The 15,039-nt window shown below is 33.3% G+C and overlaps 2 protein-coding genes across 3 annotated transcripts; one reads left to right on the forward strand and one right to left on the reverse strand.

The window, feature by feature from the left end:
• The first annotated feature begins 1,433 nt into the window (after window positions 1-1,433).
• Window positions 1,434-2,433, forward strand: LOC145029337 (H/ACA ribonucleoprotein complex subunit 2-like protein). The gene is made up of 4 exons (XM_078977903.1): window positions 1,434-1,659; window positions 1,770-1,839; window positions 1,982-2,087; window positions 2,176-2,433. The coding sequence occupies exons 1-4, from the start codon at window positions 1,521-1,523 to the stop codon at window positions 2,335-2,337; spliced, it is 477 nt and encodes a 158-aa protein (XP_078834029.1). The 5' UTR covers window positions 1,434-1,520; the 3' UTR covers window positions 2,338-2,433.
• Window positions 2,434-5,039: 2,606 nt separating this feature from the next.
• On the reverse strand, window positions 5,040-9,635 carry ELF6 (Zinc finger (C2H2 type) family protein / transcription factor jumonji (jmj) family protein). Of its 2 annotated transcripts, none has more exons than XM_078981689.1 (7): window positions 9,492-9,635; window positions 8,135-9,268; window positions 7,876-7,954; window positions 7,658-7,725; window positions 7,419-7,569; window positions 6,673-7,307; window positions 5,040-6,574 (listed from the first exon to the last, which is right to left on the reverse strand). In XM_078981689.1, exons 2-7 carry the CDS (start codon window positions 9,264-9,266, stop codon window positions 5,202-5,204), a joined length of 3,438 nt encoding a protein of 1,145 aa, XP_078837815.1. In that variant the 5' UTR covers window positions 9,267-9,268; window positions 9,492-9,635; the 3' UTR covers window positions 5,040-5,201. The 2 variants fall into 2 exon arrangements, with proteins under 2 accessions (XP_078837815.1, XP_078837814.1); XM_078981688.1 differs by having other exon boundaries at window positions 8,135-9,400.
• Window positions 9,636-15,039: the final 5,404 nt, after the last annotated feature.

The raw sequence follows: 15,039 nt of genomic DNA on the forward strand, positions 1-15,039 counted from the left end.
CGCTTCGTCCCTAACAAATTATTATGTTGCGGTTTTAGTCCTTGCTGGATCTGAAATGACTATAATGCCCTTTGTGCATTTGTTTTCCATTAACTTTAATGTTATTATTATTATTAGTAATTTAAAAAAGAAAAAAAGGCCCCTGTCCTACCTTCCCACCCACCTCATCGTCTCCTCTATCGATATTTCTTTTCCTCTCGTCTCTAACCTCTTCTAAGAAACCCAAAACCACCATCCTTAAACCATCACTGGCAGCTACTCCCTCCGACGACCACTCCCTCAGGTGGCTATTCCAATCATCGTCCCTAACCTCCAATGAAACTTCTCTCTACATCCATCAACGTCTAAAGCCACTTACAACATTGTCATCGCCACTTGAAAATGTCGATCTCTACCTGTAAGCCATCGTCACCATCTCTTCGCCGGAAACCCTAGATCGTCAGCCATCGTCACCATCTCTTCGCCATCTCTTCGCCGGAAACCCTAGACCTGTAAGCCATCGTCACCATCTCTTCGCCGGAAACACTTGAAAATGTCGATCTCTACCTGTAAGCCATCGGCACCATTGTCTCATATCTACACCATCATCTAATAGATCGTCAGCTCCTTGAGTTTCGAGACAAAGAGGAAGGAAAGGGAGGGGAACGACGATGCCTGGTGGAAGAAGAACAATGTCCGAATAGATCACATCAACTCTCCTCATTGAAACAAATTTTGGGATTTTTTTTTTCAAACAAGTTTGGGGAGAAACCAACCGGAGTTCCAGGTTTCAGGTTTCATGGCAATGGTAGGATAAGGGATTGAACGCTTGGTGTCCGACCACAGTGTTTCTCATATCCTTTCATCTCTCTTCTTCATTTAATTGATTTGTAGATCTAGGGTATGGATTTGGGTTTTGTTTTAGGGTTTAATTCCAGGTTTATTTTTTATTTTTGGAGATGAATGGTGGTGTTTGTCGGAGTTAGCTGGTGGCCGGAGGTGGCTGGTGTCAGAAGTGACTGGTTGTAAGAGGTCGTTGATGGTGAGAAGGTTCGGAACGAATTTAAGTGGAATTTCCATTTTCTAAAAATTATACTTAACAAAAAAAATAGTATATAAATTATAAACAAATGAAGAATAAATGAAAAAGAAAAAGAAAAGGGCAAGATAGTCATTTTATATCTGCGAGGGACGAAGCATGCAACTTTTAACCAAATGAGGGACGGTCCGAGTTAATTTTTGAAAATAGGGACCAAACGTGCTTTTGGATACATACTCGAGGGACGATTGGTGTAATTTACCCTAAGTATTTTAATTACTATAAAAATCTGTCATTACTTTTCCTGGGCCGGGCTACTACTACTGTAAGCCCAAGATAACTGTAGGCGAACGAAACACACGTGCGGAGCACATGACAAGCATTTGCTTCCCCTCATCTTTTACAACCTCCTTAAACCCTAAAATCAAAATTGCGAATAAATAAACCCTACTTCTGTTGGTTTAGTTTTGCCTCCTTTATTTTTCGACTCATAAGAAAAGCGATGGGAGGAAGCGACAGTGAAGTAGAGAAATCAGCACACAAGGAGAAGGAAAAGAAGAAGCTTCAGGCCTTAGCTCCAATCGCTAAACCCCTTGCTGGCAAAAAACTCTCCAAACGTACCCTCAAACTCGTCCGCAAAGGTACAATCAATCATACAATCTCGCACACATTGATTTTCTTCTTTAATTAAACTCAACGAACATGGTGAAACTTACTTAGCTGTGTATGTTTATGTATTGATGTTATTTAGCTGCCGAACACAAATGCTTGAAAAGAGGAGTCAAGGAGGTCGTGAAGAGCATCAGACGCGGTAATAAAGGGTAAGTTAGCGAGATTTGTTTATGCAAAAATTGATTGTATGAAGTTAGATCGATTAGCTCTTAATGTGTTATAGATCATTACTTGTTATTTAATTTACAAATCTACATGATAACAACAAGGTGAATCCATTGATGAATGCAGGGTGTGTGTTATTGCTGGAAACATAACTCCAATCGATGTGATAACTCATGTTCCAATTCTATGTGAAGAAGCAGAGATACCATATGTGTATGTGACATCAAAAGAAGTAAGTTTTCCTTCTTAATTCTTATATTTATCTTAGACTCGGCCATGGACATGGACATGAGAAAAATGGTATGATATGGTGGTTGCAGGATCTAGCAAATGCAGGTGCAACAAAGAGGCCAACATGCTGTGTTTTGGTGCTCCCAAAGCCAACAAAGGGAGAACTTGGAGAGGAAATCCAGCAAAAACTCAAAACTGAATATGATGAAGTTGCTACAGAAATAACTTCACTTGCTGCATCTTTGTTTTGATTTTGATTGAGAATACAATTGTTTGTATCTTTCCTTACTTAACTTAAATCATGCACTTGAATTTATCAGTATCAGTATCAGTATCAGTTGTTTAAATTTGTCACTAAGCCGGTCATGCTATTTTAAATATTCATGAACAAAAACAAGCACATCAATCTGGTATTTTTAACCAAAAAAGTTAATCTATATTCTTAAACAGATTCAGTGTTTCAGAATAAACTAGATAGATGATAGATATATCTTTATGATTTATGACATTTATATCTGGAAAATAGCAATTTTCATGGTAGTTTTGGTATTATACTAGTACGACTAGCTATCCTAGAAGGGTGTTGTTAAAGGATCAACAAATATGGAATTATTTAACCAAAATATTATGTCTTTCATCATTTTTAGTCAAACCCAATACACAAAATTTCATTTTCAGTAGAAGATATATGGATATTCACAAAAATGACAACATCATTTGAGAAGATATAGGAAAATGACTTAAATCTTGGCATTTGCAAATACAACGACCGTTTTTGGAATGAGCAGCATTTTGGGTTTCAGTAAACATATAATGTTCATTTGTTTTTCATTTGCACCAAACAAATTTCAAAAATTTAGTACGAAATAAAATTAGTCCGAAATGCTAAAATTTAGTATGAAGCCTTCATTTTTACATGTGTTGTTCTCATTTCCCACATTAAAAATGACTTTCACACTCTTTTAAGCTTCTTATTTTTATATTTTCAAATAACATGATTCTCACATAAAATATTGTAGTTGAGTTGCTGATGCTCAACAACCAATTGCCATTGTCATTCCTACAAGAGGCTCGGGATTTAGTATGAAATTATGTGATGGTTATACTTCCTGGCATGAGTTTCTAGAAAGACCTAAAAGTCACAAGTATGTTTGCTTATGTGTGTATAGCTTACCATATTAAGTCCTGTATAGATAAAGTGGTTGAATGGGTAATGTTGACTTTATGGATAAATTGTTATATACATAAGTTTTGTTTCTTTTTTTTTTTAAACCGAATAAACCATGTGACTTGACTAAATAATCATTTTGCCCTTAAAAATTGTATGGTGGTTGCAGGATCTAGCCAATGTGGGTGCTACAGAGAGGCCAACATGTTGTGCTTTGGTGCTCTCAAAGCCAACAAAGGGAGAACTTGGAAAGGAAATCCAACTAAAACTGAAAACTTAATATGATAAAGTTGTTATAGAAATAACTTCGTTGCATCTATGTTTTGATTGAGGACACAATTGTTTTTATCTTGCCTTCATGCACTTGACTTGAATTTATCAAATATGAGTATTAGTATCAATTTTTTTTTTTAAATTTGCCACTAAGCCTATCATGCTATTTTAAATATTCATGACCAAAAGACTTTTTATGTTATTTTCTAAACTAAAAGTATTTCAGAATAAATTATATAGATGCTTTATAATTTTCTAGGTATTTTTACAGTTTTAACTGTGGTATAGTGTTTTTTTTTATATTCTGTAGCATTGTAGAATATATATATATATATATATATATATATATATATATATATATATATATATATATATATATCATAATCAAAGTTTTAATACTGTAATAGGAAAGAATGATATTACGTCAGCAAGTAACCTGGTTGACCGGTCAAGTGATCAATATTGTAAAAAACTGGAAAACACAATGTCAAATTTCAGATGAAACAAAAACAGTGTCAAATTAGAATTTTTGTGCAAACTTAGTGTCTTTTGTGCTATTTACCATAATTATATTTCACTTATGCTATCAATAACGTGCTATTACGGTTCACGGAGGTTAGAACTATTATTTTCAAAATAGAGTTTTGGAATAGTAGTGGCATTATCATCGACGCTATTGACCGCTATTTACCGTGAATCTCATCATCGCTATAGTAACGTTACACCAGCTTTTACAAATTTGTCCATATTGGGTTACTTTAACAAAGAAAAAAAGATTATTGGCTATTTCAACATTAAATTTGTTTTTTAATTAGCCGAATACACTTTCTATTTAATAAGCCCAACAGTCAAATAACAAACGTAATTAGAAACTAGAAAGCAACGAACAACTTGTCTTTTTCTGTATATGGAATATAGTATTAATATTCTAATATATAAGTTCTATATACATTTATAATGAAAATTATGCATAAAAATATACCACCGTAATTTCAAATAGCAACCAGACGATATTGAAATTTTGACAAGTATAACTACAATACTTCACGTATCATAATTAGTTAATCTTATTTCACAGGGTTTTTTTTCCAATGTTAAAGTTAATCATACGTTAACACAGTTAACAAGAAAACATAAATAATATTTAGCATGTTAATCATACTTCAACACAATCACATTTAACAAAGAAAATGATTAAGCAATACAACACTTCAAGTTTTCAACACAATTACCAAGACATCACATGGTTTTAATAGAATGGTACAAAAATGTTTTTTTATGTGATAGCCCAAAAATGGGCTTTTTTTTTTTTTTTTTTTTTCTATAACGGTTATAGTGCTGCTATAGCGGTTGCCATAATCGCAACAAATTGTGGAAAATCGTGGCACTAATGATGCTACCGCCATTTGGTAAATCACGTTCTTACACATCCGTCATCCGTGAATCGCTATAGCGTGTGATTAACTGCCCAGGTAATTACCACTCTAACCCTAACCTTACCAATAAACAAAGTGTCTTCAAAATAAAATAAATAAATTGGTTTCCGCTAAACCCACCAACCAAGCATAGTTCCCAAACAACGAAATGATTCTTTTCGGTTTTTATAAAACTTACTAACCCAAGTGAACTGTATAAAAGTTTAAAAAAAAAAAAAAACAAACAATTTAAAAAATTTCAAGAGTTTGACTTTACATGCAGATTATGGCCGGTTTTCCTTCTGTGGCGGCTATAATCAGACACAAACCTGAAGGTACGGTCACAACCTTCAACCGTACACTTGTAGGGCCTCTCACCAGTGTGGACCCGTAAATGCTCAGTCCTGGCCCAGGCCCATTTGAATGTCATCTTGCAACCTTTCCAACTGCACTTAAGAGGCCTGCTATCTTCATGGACACGTAAATGGAGCACTGCGTATCTATGCGAACTGAACTTCTTCCCACATCCATCATGAGGACACCTGTTCTTTCGATGCAACCCTACCTCTCTTTTACTCCCGAACCTCAATTTGCAACCTTCATGATCACATCTATAGGAATGGGACCCAGACCCTTGCTCCTCTTTTTCCGTGATTTTGACTTTCGAACAAGACTTTGACTTGTTTCTGGAAGATTTTTCTTTCACATTCGTGGAAGCTTTTTCTGCGTTTGTGTCTTTTCCACCTCTCGGTCTTAATCCTTCACATGGGCTTCTTATAAATCCATCAAAATCTGTCTTCCTTCTTTTGCTTCCACTTGTTGAAGTGAAACAACTTGATACACGAGGGGTATTTTCGTCACTTTTCTTTGACCCGATACTAATACTTGGATCCGTTTCCATCAAACCATCTTCATTAACAACCTCCTCTCTGCTGCACTCTTTTCCAGAACCTTGCTCATTTTGCATACTCATTTCCTCATCTTTTTCAATAGTTGTCGCACATGACACTGAACCTGACGAGTTTTCAACACCACATTTTTCTTCATAACCTTGTTGTTTCTGCTTTTGTGATGGAATAATGGAATCATCCAAAATAACCTTGTTTGTGTTTTTTTCATGATTTTTGTTTACAGAATCTTGTGGCTTTGACTTGAAGCTTCTCCTTGAATACTGAATAAACTTCTCTTCCTTTTTAGGCATTTGAGCTTCAGATGACTTCTCTTTCGATTTCACATCCTCTGTGACAGAAACAGTCTCTGATGATTTCTTGATCCAACGGTTTGACTTTCTGTTTGACCGAGACTTTGTAGCTTGCCACTGAATCATTGCTTGTGAGATGATGGGGCTTGTGTCAGCAAACAGAACATCTATAGTCAAAGCATTATGTATTATATTTATCATCTTATCAGGTGATGATTTAGGGCAGCTGACTTTAACAGATTGTCGAAGATTAACATTCAATTTCAGTGTCCAGTCTTCTAAACATTCATCTTCTTGCTCATTGTCAATTGCAAGATTTATCACCTCCAAATCATCCCTGCTGGCATCATGTAATTCAACATCTTCATATCTAAACATGCTGCCAATCTCCTCTGCTATGGCTGAAACTTGTGCCTTAATTTTCAGAAAATCTACAAACAGTATATCATAAGTTAGTTTCAAATCACACAAAAAAAAAAAATCGAATCATTAAAGAAAAAAAACAGAGACAACTGTGAATGATGATGACCTGAATGGCATATTATAAGCAGTTTTGCTCCACCTATGGAGTCCAACAGCTCTTCAACTTTGCTTGCATGCTCTAAACAGAATATTCTAGGTCTTAAATACCCATTACACATGTTCCATCCATTGTCAACATTCACTTTAGATGAACATGTTGAAGCTTCAACAGACTCATCCTTGGCATTAACCACTTGAGTTTCTGAAGATGCAATATTTGGATGATCATCCTTGATTGGAATGTTATCAAACACCACTTTTGGTGATGGTTGTATAACAGACATGAAAGGATAACCAAGAACACCACAAGCCACACAGGGTAATGTCCCTGAATCAATTTGAAAATCACTCGACATGTCCTCATCCTCTACATGAACACGTTTTTCATTGTCTTTTTCACCATGAAAGCTTTCAGTTTGTGGATTGATGATTGTACTATTATTAATGACAGATGGTGAGAGGGATTCAAGATCCCATAGGACTGCATGATAAGAGGAAGATCTATTGAGAATACAAGTCAACAGTTTGTTTTCTTTGAGAATATCTTCAATGAATTCCTTCTTCACTAACAGCTCACGTTCTTCTTTCTGACGATCTTTTAAACGCGAGCTTCTTATCCCTGGTAACAAGGACCTAGGCACCCTGCCATTAAAATACATTTAAACAATATTACCAATTTACCCCTCCTGATATATTTGGAATCACTCTTTCTAGCTTCATATGTCAAAAGACTTTGAAAGATTTCTAGCTCACCTTGGAATAAATGACATGGTCAGTAGGTAAAGCAGCTGTTGATGTGAAAGCATAGGAAGAAAATTCATCGCAGCTCTGCGCACTGCAGCCTCTTTAGCTACTGAAAGCCACTTTGGGGTTCCAAAATTAGCAGCTTCCCCACAATTGAAACCTTTAAAGACAATCATTTGATATTAGAGTCTATAAAAGTATAAATATATCAAACCACAAAAAAAAAAAAAAAATCTGCAAAACATTACCATGGCTGAATCCTATGTGATAAGCCCTTGGAAAGGTCACTACAAATTCACCAGGGTTCTGTACTAACCTGCAAGCATGAAACAGAAGAAATTTTCAGTAGAATGTCCCAAATCTCAACAATAAGTTTTACACAATTAGTTTGAGATTTTCCAAAGGAAGTTGAGAATGTGAAGTGCAAGGCATAAAAGCATGGATTTTGAACAAAGAAATAACACACCTGCAACATGGAATGCCAGATGCAACAACAGTTTCAGGTGATAGAAGGGTAGTCTTTTCGCCCAAGAGTGTTAGAGAAGCTGTTAAACAAAAATGGCAGGAGCTTTATGAATTGCTAAAGAAGTAATTTGAAGCCCTAGACATTCCATGTCGACAAATAGTCATTATATAAGTTCATTTTTGTTTCTTAAAAGTGGTTTAAGAAGGTGAGAGATGCATTGCAATGATATAATCAAGACTAGAGTAAGCATTTTACATACCTAACCGATCTACACCTCCACCATAAGCCTTTGAACGGATTACTTCCTCAAATGTGAATGCATAATCCCCAGGGACTGCATACCAGGTTTTGGGAGAGCCAATGTGGAGGAAATTTAAGCTGTGAAGCTCATGATCTTCAACATGCCATGCAAACCAGCTGAATAACATGCCAATGTACACCATGGGAGAAGTGACACCTGGAATATCATCTGGCATGAAACGTGTAAGAGATCCAGGAGATCTTGCAATTACTTGTAAATTCCAAGGACAATTGGAAAGCTTCCATCCTGAAGTCCCTTCAATCTCATCTGAAACCCTTTGTCTGGCAACACGATCTGACAACATATTCAGTGAACTGGAACTGGATTCTTTCTTTAACATATCTACTGAAGAACTAGAGCTACTACACCTTATTATAGATTCTTCACCTTTCTGGTTTTCACAGTTGTTGCTTTTATTATCTTCTACTTGTGATCTTACATCAGAACAATCTTTATTGTTTCTATCAAATGTCTTTCTCCTTCTCCTATGCCTATGTACTAATCTAGATGGCCCCACTGGTTCACCAAATCCTGATCCAGGCACATCATTAGCATACTCTATATATATAGGCTTCTCACAAGCTGCCTTCCAGAAAAGTGACTCTATAGCCAATGGAGAAACGTCTTTAATCATACTCAAATGGCTTCGAGCAAAATTCTTAGACTTGGATTCAAACTGTTCCAATGTGTAAATTTCCCCACTTTGCCATACTTGCTTATTCACAGGAGGAGGCTGACATGTCCCTTCTCCAACCTCCTTTGTTCTTTTCACACTGCTATGACCTAATTCTTGATGCCTTGTTGTAAACACTGCACGAACCTCCCCATCATTTACTGTTTCCACATTATTCAGTTTTACATCGTTCCCCAATTCTGGACACTTGAGAAGAGACTTATTTAGGTTACCTACAACATACTTTTTTGAAGGTTTTGGCAATGGCGGAATTACTTTACATATACCATATGCACTAGCTTCTTTCTCAATCTTGGAGATGTAAGCAATTGGGTCTGCAAATTCCGTATCCGTTGGGTAAAATACGGGTGCCAATGGCAATTCCTTGAGCCAATTTGGTATTTCCCCGTCCCTCATTACTATCAATAACAATCACAAGCATAACAGAATCATTCAGCAGACACCACAAAAAGTACTCACAAATACTAAACGGGCACAGATGATTTGTTGTTATATTCGATTAAAACCCTAGAATTGGTTTGCCCATGGGCCTGTTATGACGGGAACTACAAATTTAGGGCAAAATTTATTCTATTCAAACAACTATAACAACGAATTCAATACACTTATTAGCAGTAGAACCTGTAAACGTCAATGGGATGCGAAGTCTTTGACCTCCCGAAAGCCCCAGCAAGAGAGAGAGAGAGAGAGAGAGAGATACGTGTGTGCGTGTTCTCTTCCCGTTTTATCATTTATGCAACCGAAAGAGGAAAGTTGCGCATGTTAGAGCATGTGATGTACTCATCTTAAAGTGCGCCAGAATATTTCCAAATTTGCAACATTTCCCTTTCTATGTTATCCCTTCTTCCATTTAAAAAAAAAAAAAAAAAAAAAAAAAAAAAAAAAGGTGTATATTAAGTTTTTTTATTCTGATTGTTTTTGTTCCCAAATTAGCCGTTAATTGAAGTCATTATGTTTATTGAAATTTTCAATTTTGACGTTTTGTTTTTTTTCAAATATATTATTATATTTATAGTTTTATTACAATATCAATCAAATTAATAATTCTCTATACTTCTCGTAACCAATTTGTTCAAAAAAAAAAGGCACTATGTCAAAATAAAATTTTTGCTATTTTTCATGTGACTTATGATTATGATTAAAGTGTAATCTCTCTCTCTTTCTCTCTCTCTCTCTCTCTCTCTCTCTCTCTCTATATATATATATATATATATATATATATATATATATATATATATAGGGTTGATATCGATTGAGAGTTCATAGTTTCTCGAGAATCCGAGAACTAAAGGTGGAACATTTGATCAAAATTATCTCATTAAGGACATGATCATTATATTACCAATCTAATTTAGTGTTTAATTTTTTTGTGTATTATTGGAAATATTAATAAAAGTGTCTAAAAATTAACATAATACATCAAAATTTTGAATTTTTTAAAAAATAATAATTTTTGATTTTTTTTAACAAATGCAAATTTTGTAACTTTTTTTTAGAAAACATGATTTTTTTTAAAAAAAAATTGAAAAATATATACTTTTTTATAAAAATTGTTGTTTTTTATAAACTGTAAATTAAAAAAAAAAAAAAAAAAAAAAAAAAAAAAAAAAAAAAAAACTAGAATAATTAAAAAAAAACTATAATTTTTTTAACCAAAAATCAATATTTTAGGTGTATGTATGCATATATTTTAAAGTGCATATATGAATTTTTCTTATACAAAAGAAAATATAATATTCGTAAGTAAATCACCAAAAAACTCATTTGTATTTACTAATATATAAACACAATAATATAAGTATTTTATTCGATACAAAATAAAATATAAGAAACAAAAAATGCTACAAAATTTCAAAACGTTTTCATGTCTTCGTGTCAAGATTTTCATATTTTCTTCAATTTATCACTTCTCACCTCTTCAATATTTTCCACAAAATTTTCCAAATCTACAAGAAAATTTAAAAAAAAAAAATTGATTAGTACAAGAACACTCACAAAAATGCATGTGTGCATATACACATAATTCATATTTGATGATGTGATTCACTTTTGATTCACATGTGAATCACTTGTGATTCACATGTGAATCACTTTTGATTTATTTGTGATTCATAATCAAAAGTGATTCACTTGTGATTTACATGTGAATCACATGTGATTCACTTGTGATTTACATGTGATTCATATGTTATTCATTTGTGATTTACATGTGAATCACATGTAATTCATATGTGATTCACTTGTGATTTACATGTGAATCGCATGTGATTTTCATGTGAATCACATGTGATTTACATGTGAATCACATGTAATTCATATATGATTCACTTGTGATTTACATGTGATTCACTTGTGATTTACATGTGAATCATATGTAATTTACATGTTAATCACATGTAAATTACATGTGATTCACTTGTGATTGGGATTTATATGTGAATTAGATGTGATTCATATGTAAATTACATGTGAATCGCATATAATTCATATGTGATTTACATGTGAATCACATATAATTCAGTTTGTAAACCTTTGAAATCCTATTGGAGTATGCATTTTTCATGAACTTTGTTTGGATAAATTATCAAATTCATTAAGGTTAGGGGTAATCTGTGAGTTTCAAGAAGCTTAAGGGTTATTCATTTCTTGAAAGTAGGGACAACAATGAGTTTTTCTGTATGATAAGTAGTCTCAAGGATTGACTCACTCAATGAAACTAATAAAATCCTATCTGTATATATATATATATATATATATATATATATATATATATATATATATATATATATATATATATTTCTTTATTATATTATACATGATGATCAACTTAAAAAGTAAGCATGATATACATTATAAAAGATGGTTAAACATAGAAATGAATTTTCAAAATGATTCAATTTGTTACAACACCATTAAAATTTTACATAAACAAAAAAGAGCTAATATTGCATTTCTTTTAAATTCCATTTCATGATAGAGATTAAATAAAATACATTCCTTTGCTACAAAATGAAAGTTAACAATATGATAGGAATCACAATGGTCCATTCCATTCCCTCGGGCAAAAAAAAACAACCTTTTTCATTTGAATAGAATGAACCATTCCATTCCTTCCTTGATTCCATCATACCAAAACTACCCACACAACAAAAGAATCATACTATAAATGAAAGTATTTTTCTGTATAATTATAAACGTTTCAAGAACATAATTATTCTACCATTAGAATTAAGAAAAAGAGATAAAACTATTTAATTATAATATAAACTTCCTTTTGAATCAATAATCATGAAAAAGAGATAAACCTCACACCCATAGGAATATGGTTTGCTTACAATCTTAATGTTGATGAGATCTTCAGTGTCATCGATATATTCCTTGAGCTACATTTGGATAAATTTCAATCATGTTAAAAGTCATGGTAGATGTAAATCTGTATATTTGGAGGAATCTTGCTTTTAATCTTTGGACTAAAAGTAACAGTTAAACAGATCCACGATTAGTATATCAGAATCGCACCTTCTCCAATTCAATTCCGTTTGTCATCCACGATTTCGGAGTATTTCTCAACAAGTGTTCTGAGTCCTCAGGAGACGTAATCGACTAAGAACATGTGTATTGTTCCATCGGATGATTCGACACAGAGTGTATAAATGATTTAGAGAGATACGAAAGTAGGTAATTACCTCATATTGATCCTAGACTTGATTGAAGGCGACGAAGTCTCCGAAAGCGATGAAGATGTTTACATCTCCGAGTACATTAGCGATTTCAGGGGAGGATCGTCAGATCCTCTTCTTCTTGGCTCCGACTTTCTTCATTTTCCGTTTTGCTTGACCTAATTTTTCAATTTTGGTTCCGTAAATGTATCGAAGAGGGAAAAAGAGTAGTTGTCTCTACAAGGTGTTTTTTCATACCAAAATTGCAGTTGAAGCAACGTGTTTGTGGAGATAGATCCAATAGGGAAAGCCAATAGAATTAAAGACTTACAGGCGAAAGGGATGGTCATTGCAATTGTTGGAGATGGCATCGATGTTTCACTGTCATTCGTTGATGTGGATTTCGGAACAGATGTGACGATTCAGGCGAATAGATTATGCGAGGTGATTGTGGTGTAGGTTTTAAAGGAGGCGACGATGGTGTAGGTTTGGAGTAGGCGATGGTAGTGATGTTTTTTTAGGGGAGATTGGTGGAGTTGATTGTGGTGGTGCAGGTTTTAGAGAGAGATCATCCACCGGAAAGGTACGATAGTCGGTGTGTAGTTTCATTGAAGAGGGATCTGATATATTTGTTCCCTTAATGGGGTCACTTTATTGTTATCCCGTCCTTTTATTGATCTATTTATTTACAAAAAATGTCACAATACATCCTGACCATCATTTTTTTTATCTAACGGTCCTCTTTTAGTTCTCGGGAAACTTTGAGTTCTCAAATGATCATTCATCTCTCTCTCTCTCTCTGTCTCTCTCTCTCCCTCCCTCTCTCTCTCTCTCTCTCTCTCTCTCTCTATATATATATATATATATATATATATATATATATATATATATATATATATATATATATATATATATATATATATGAACTATTTTTTTTTACCGAAATGACATTTCATTGTCTGAAATAAGTTCATTTCATATTTCAAACTCCATATATTATATAGTATATGTTTTTTACATTTACATCTTACATTTTTTTAAAAAACTTTCTTGACTCTTGTCTCTGAAATGTTTTGGATCATCGTTTTTTCAACGAAATGATAGTTTTATGTCCTTATTACAATGTATTTCATCTTTGGTAAATGTTTATGATGTAACTTTTGCATTTCAAAAATGTTTATCAATTTTCAAAATCTAAATGCTTTGTTTCAAACCTTCTACTATAACATAATATCATTTCTTGTTTCTCTACTTGTTATATTTCATTCAATATAAACAAAAAGTCACTATTTCAGTATTTTGTAGTATGTCCACGAAGTATACCATTTCGAATATCATTGTCGGATTTTGGAGTCTAAAATGCATATTTTCAACATTTTTACTCTAAGTCACATCTCTCTCCTTTCATGTGTGGGTTTAAATTAAAGAGATATACTCCATTAATCCATTTCCTAAATAGCTACTAATGAAATAATAATACATATGTTTAATTTCATTTCACTCTTACTACAACCTCAATCTAATTAGAAAACTGTTTGGATCTTCGCCACAAATCCATCGTCAAAACACTAGAACTCACATCTAAATCTTAATAAATACACACTTTCAATGTCATCATCAACTTGTGCCTTACCATAATATCACATGAAAACCTTCATCAGTTTCACCGAGACCCATCGTAGATTTAGATACACATGTAATTTAATTTTATCTTTGTTTTTAAAATATCATTGTAAGAGTGAAAAACCTATTATTTTTGGGTTACAATTATGTTTAAAAAACAAAAATAAAAGTTTGGTACCTTCCAACATCATTTATTTAATTTAATGATATTTTAAAATAAAATAAGTTACACAAATGGTCCTTATGTTTTGGGGTAATTTGTGCATTTAGTACATAACTCGTTTTTTACACAGAGTAAGGAACCAAACACGCTAATTATCATAAACCACAAGGATAACTCGTGTAATTTACTCTTTAAAAATTTTAAATAGTTTGTTACTCAATTTTTTTTTTTAAATAGTAGTCTGACATATTATCCACGATCTTATGTTCTAAGTTTGAAAGAATTTGAATGAAATTTCTTTAAAACGTGTGTTTGGTTGACAAAATAAAAGTAATTTGAATTCTTTAGATTCCATTAAATTTTTTATCCAAAAAAATTTGTCATTTTTAGCTGAAGTTAAATATTTTAGATTACATTTCTTATTTTTTCTTTAATGATAAAAATGTCATCTTAGCTTCTCTTTATTATACTTATGATTCATCAAATCAAAACATATTATCATCAACCCTACGCCACCCCACCCATCCACCCTCACCATATTACCTAACTTTACCTACCCACGTCCACATCCACATTAACACCAACACTAACAAACCCATGCCAAAATCGATGCCCACCCCCACCGCCACCACCACACGCAAGCCCACCCCCACACTAATGAGTTATACCTCGCAATTGATCATAGAACCAAACCTGCTAAGACAATCCATCCCTACTATCACAC

The sequence above is a fragment of the Lactuca saligna genome, chromosome 2 (assembly GCF_052625555.1).
Source record: "Lactuca saligna cultivar CGN05327 chromosome 2, ASM5262555v1, whole genome shotgun sequence".
Taxonomy (NCBI): domain Eukaryota; kingdom Viridiplantae; phylum Streptophyta; class Magnoliopsida; order Asterales; family Asteraceae; genus Lactuca; species Lactuca saligna.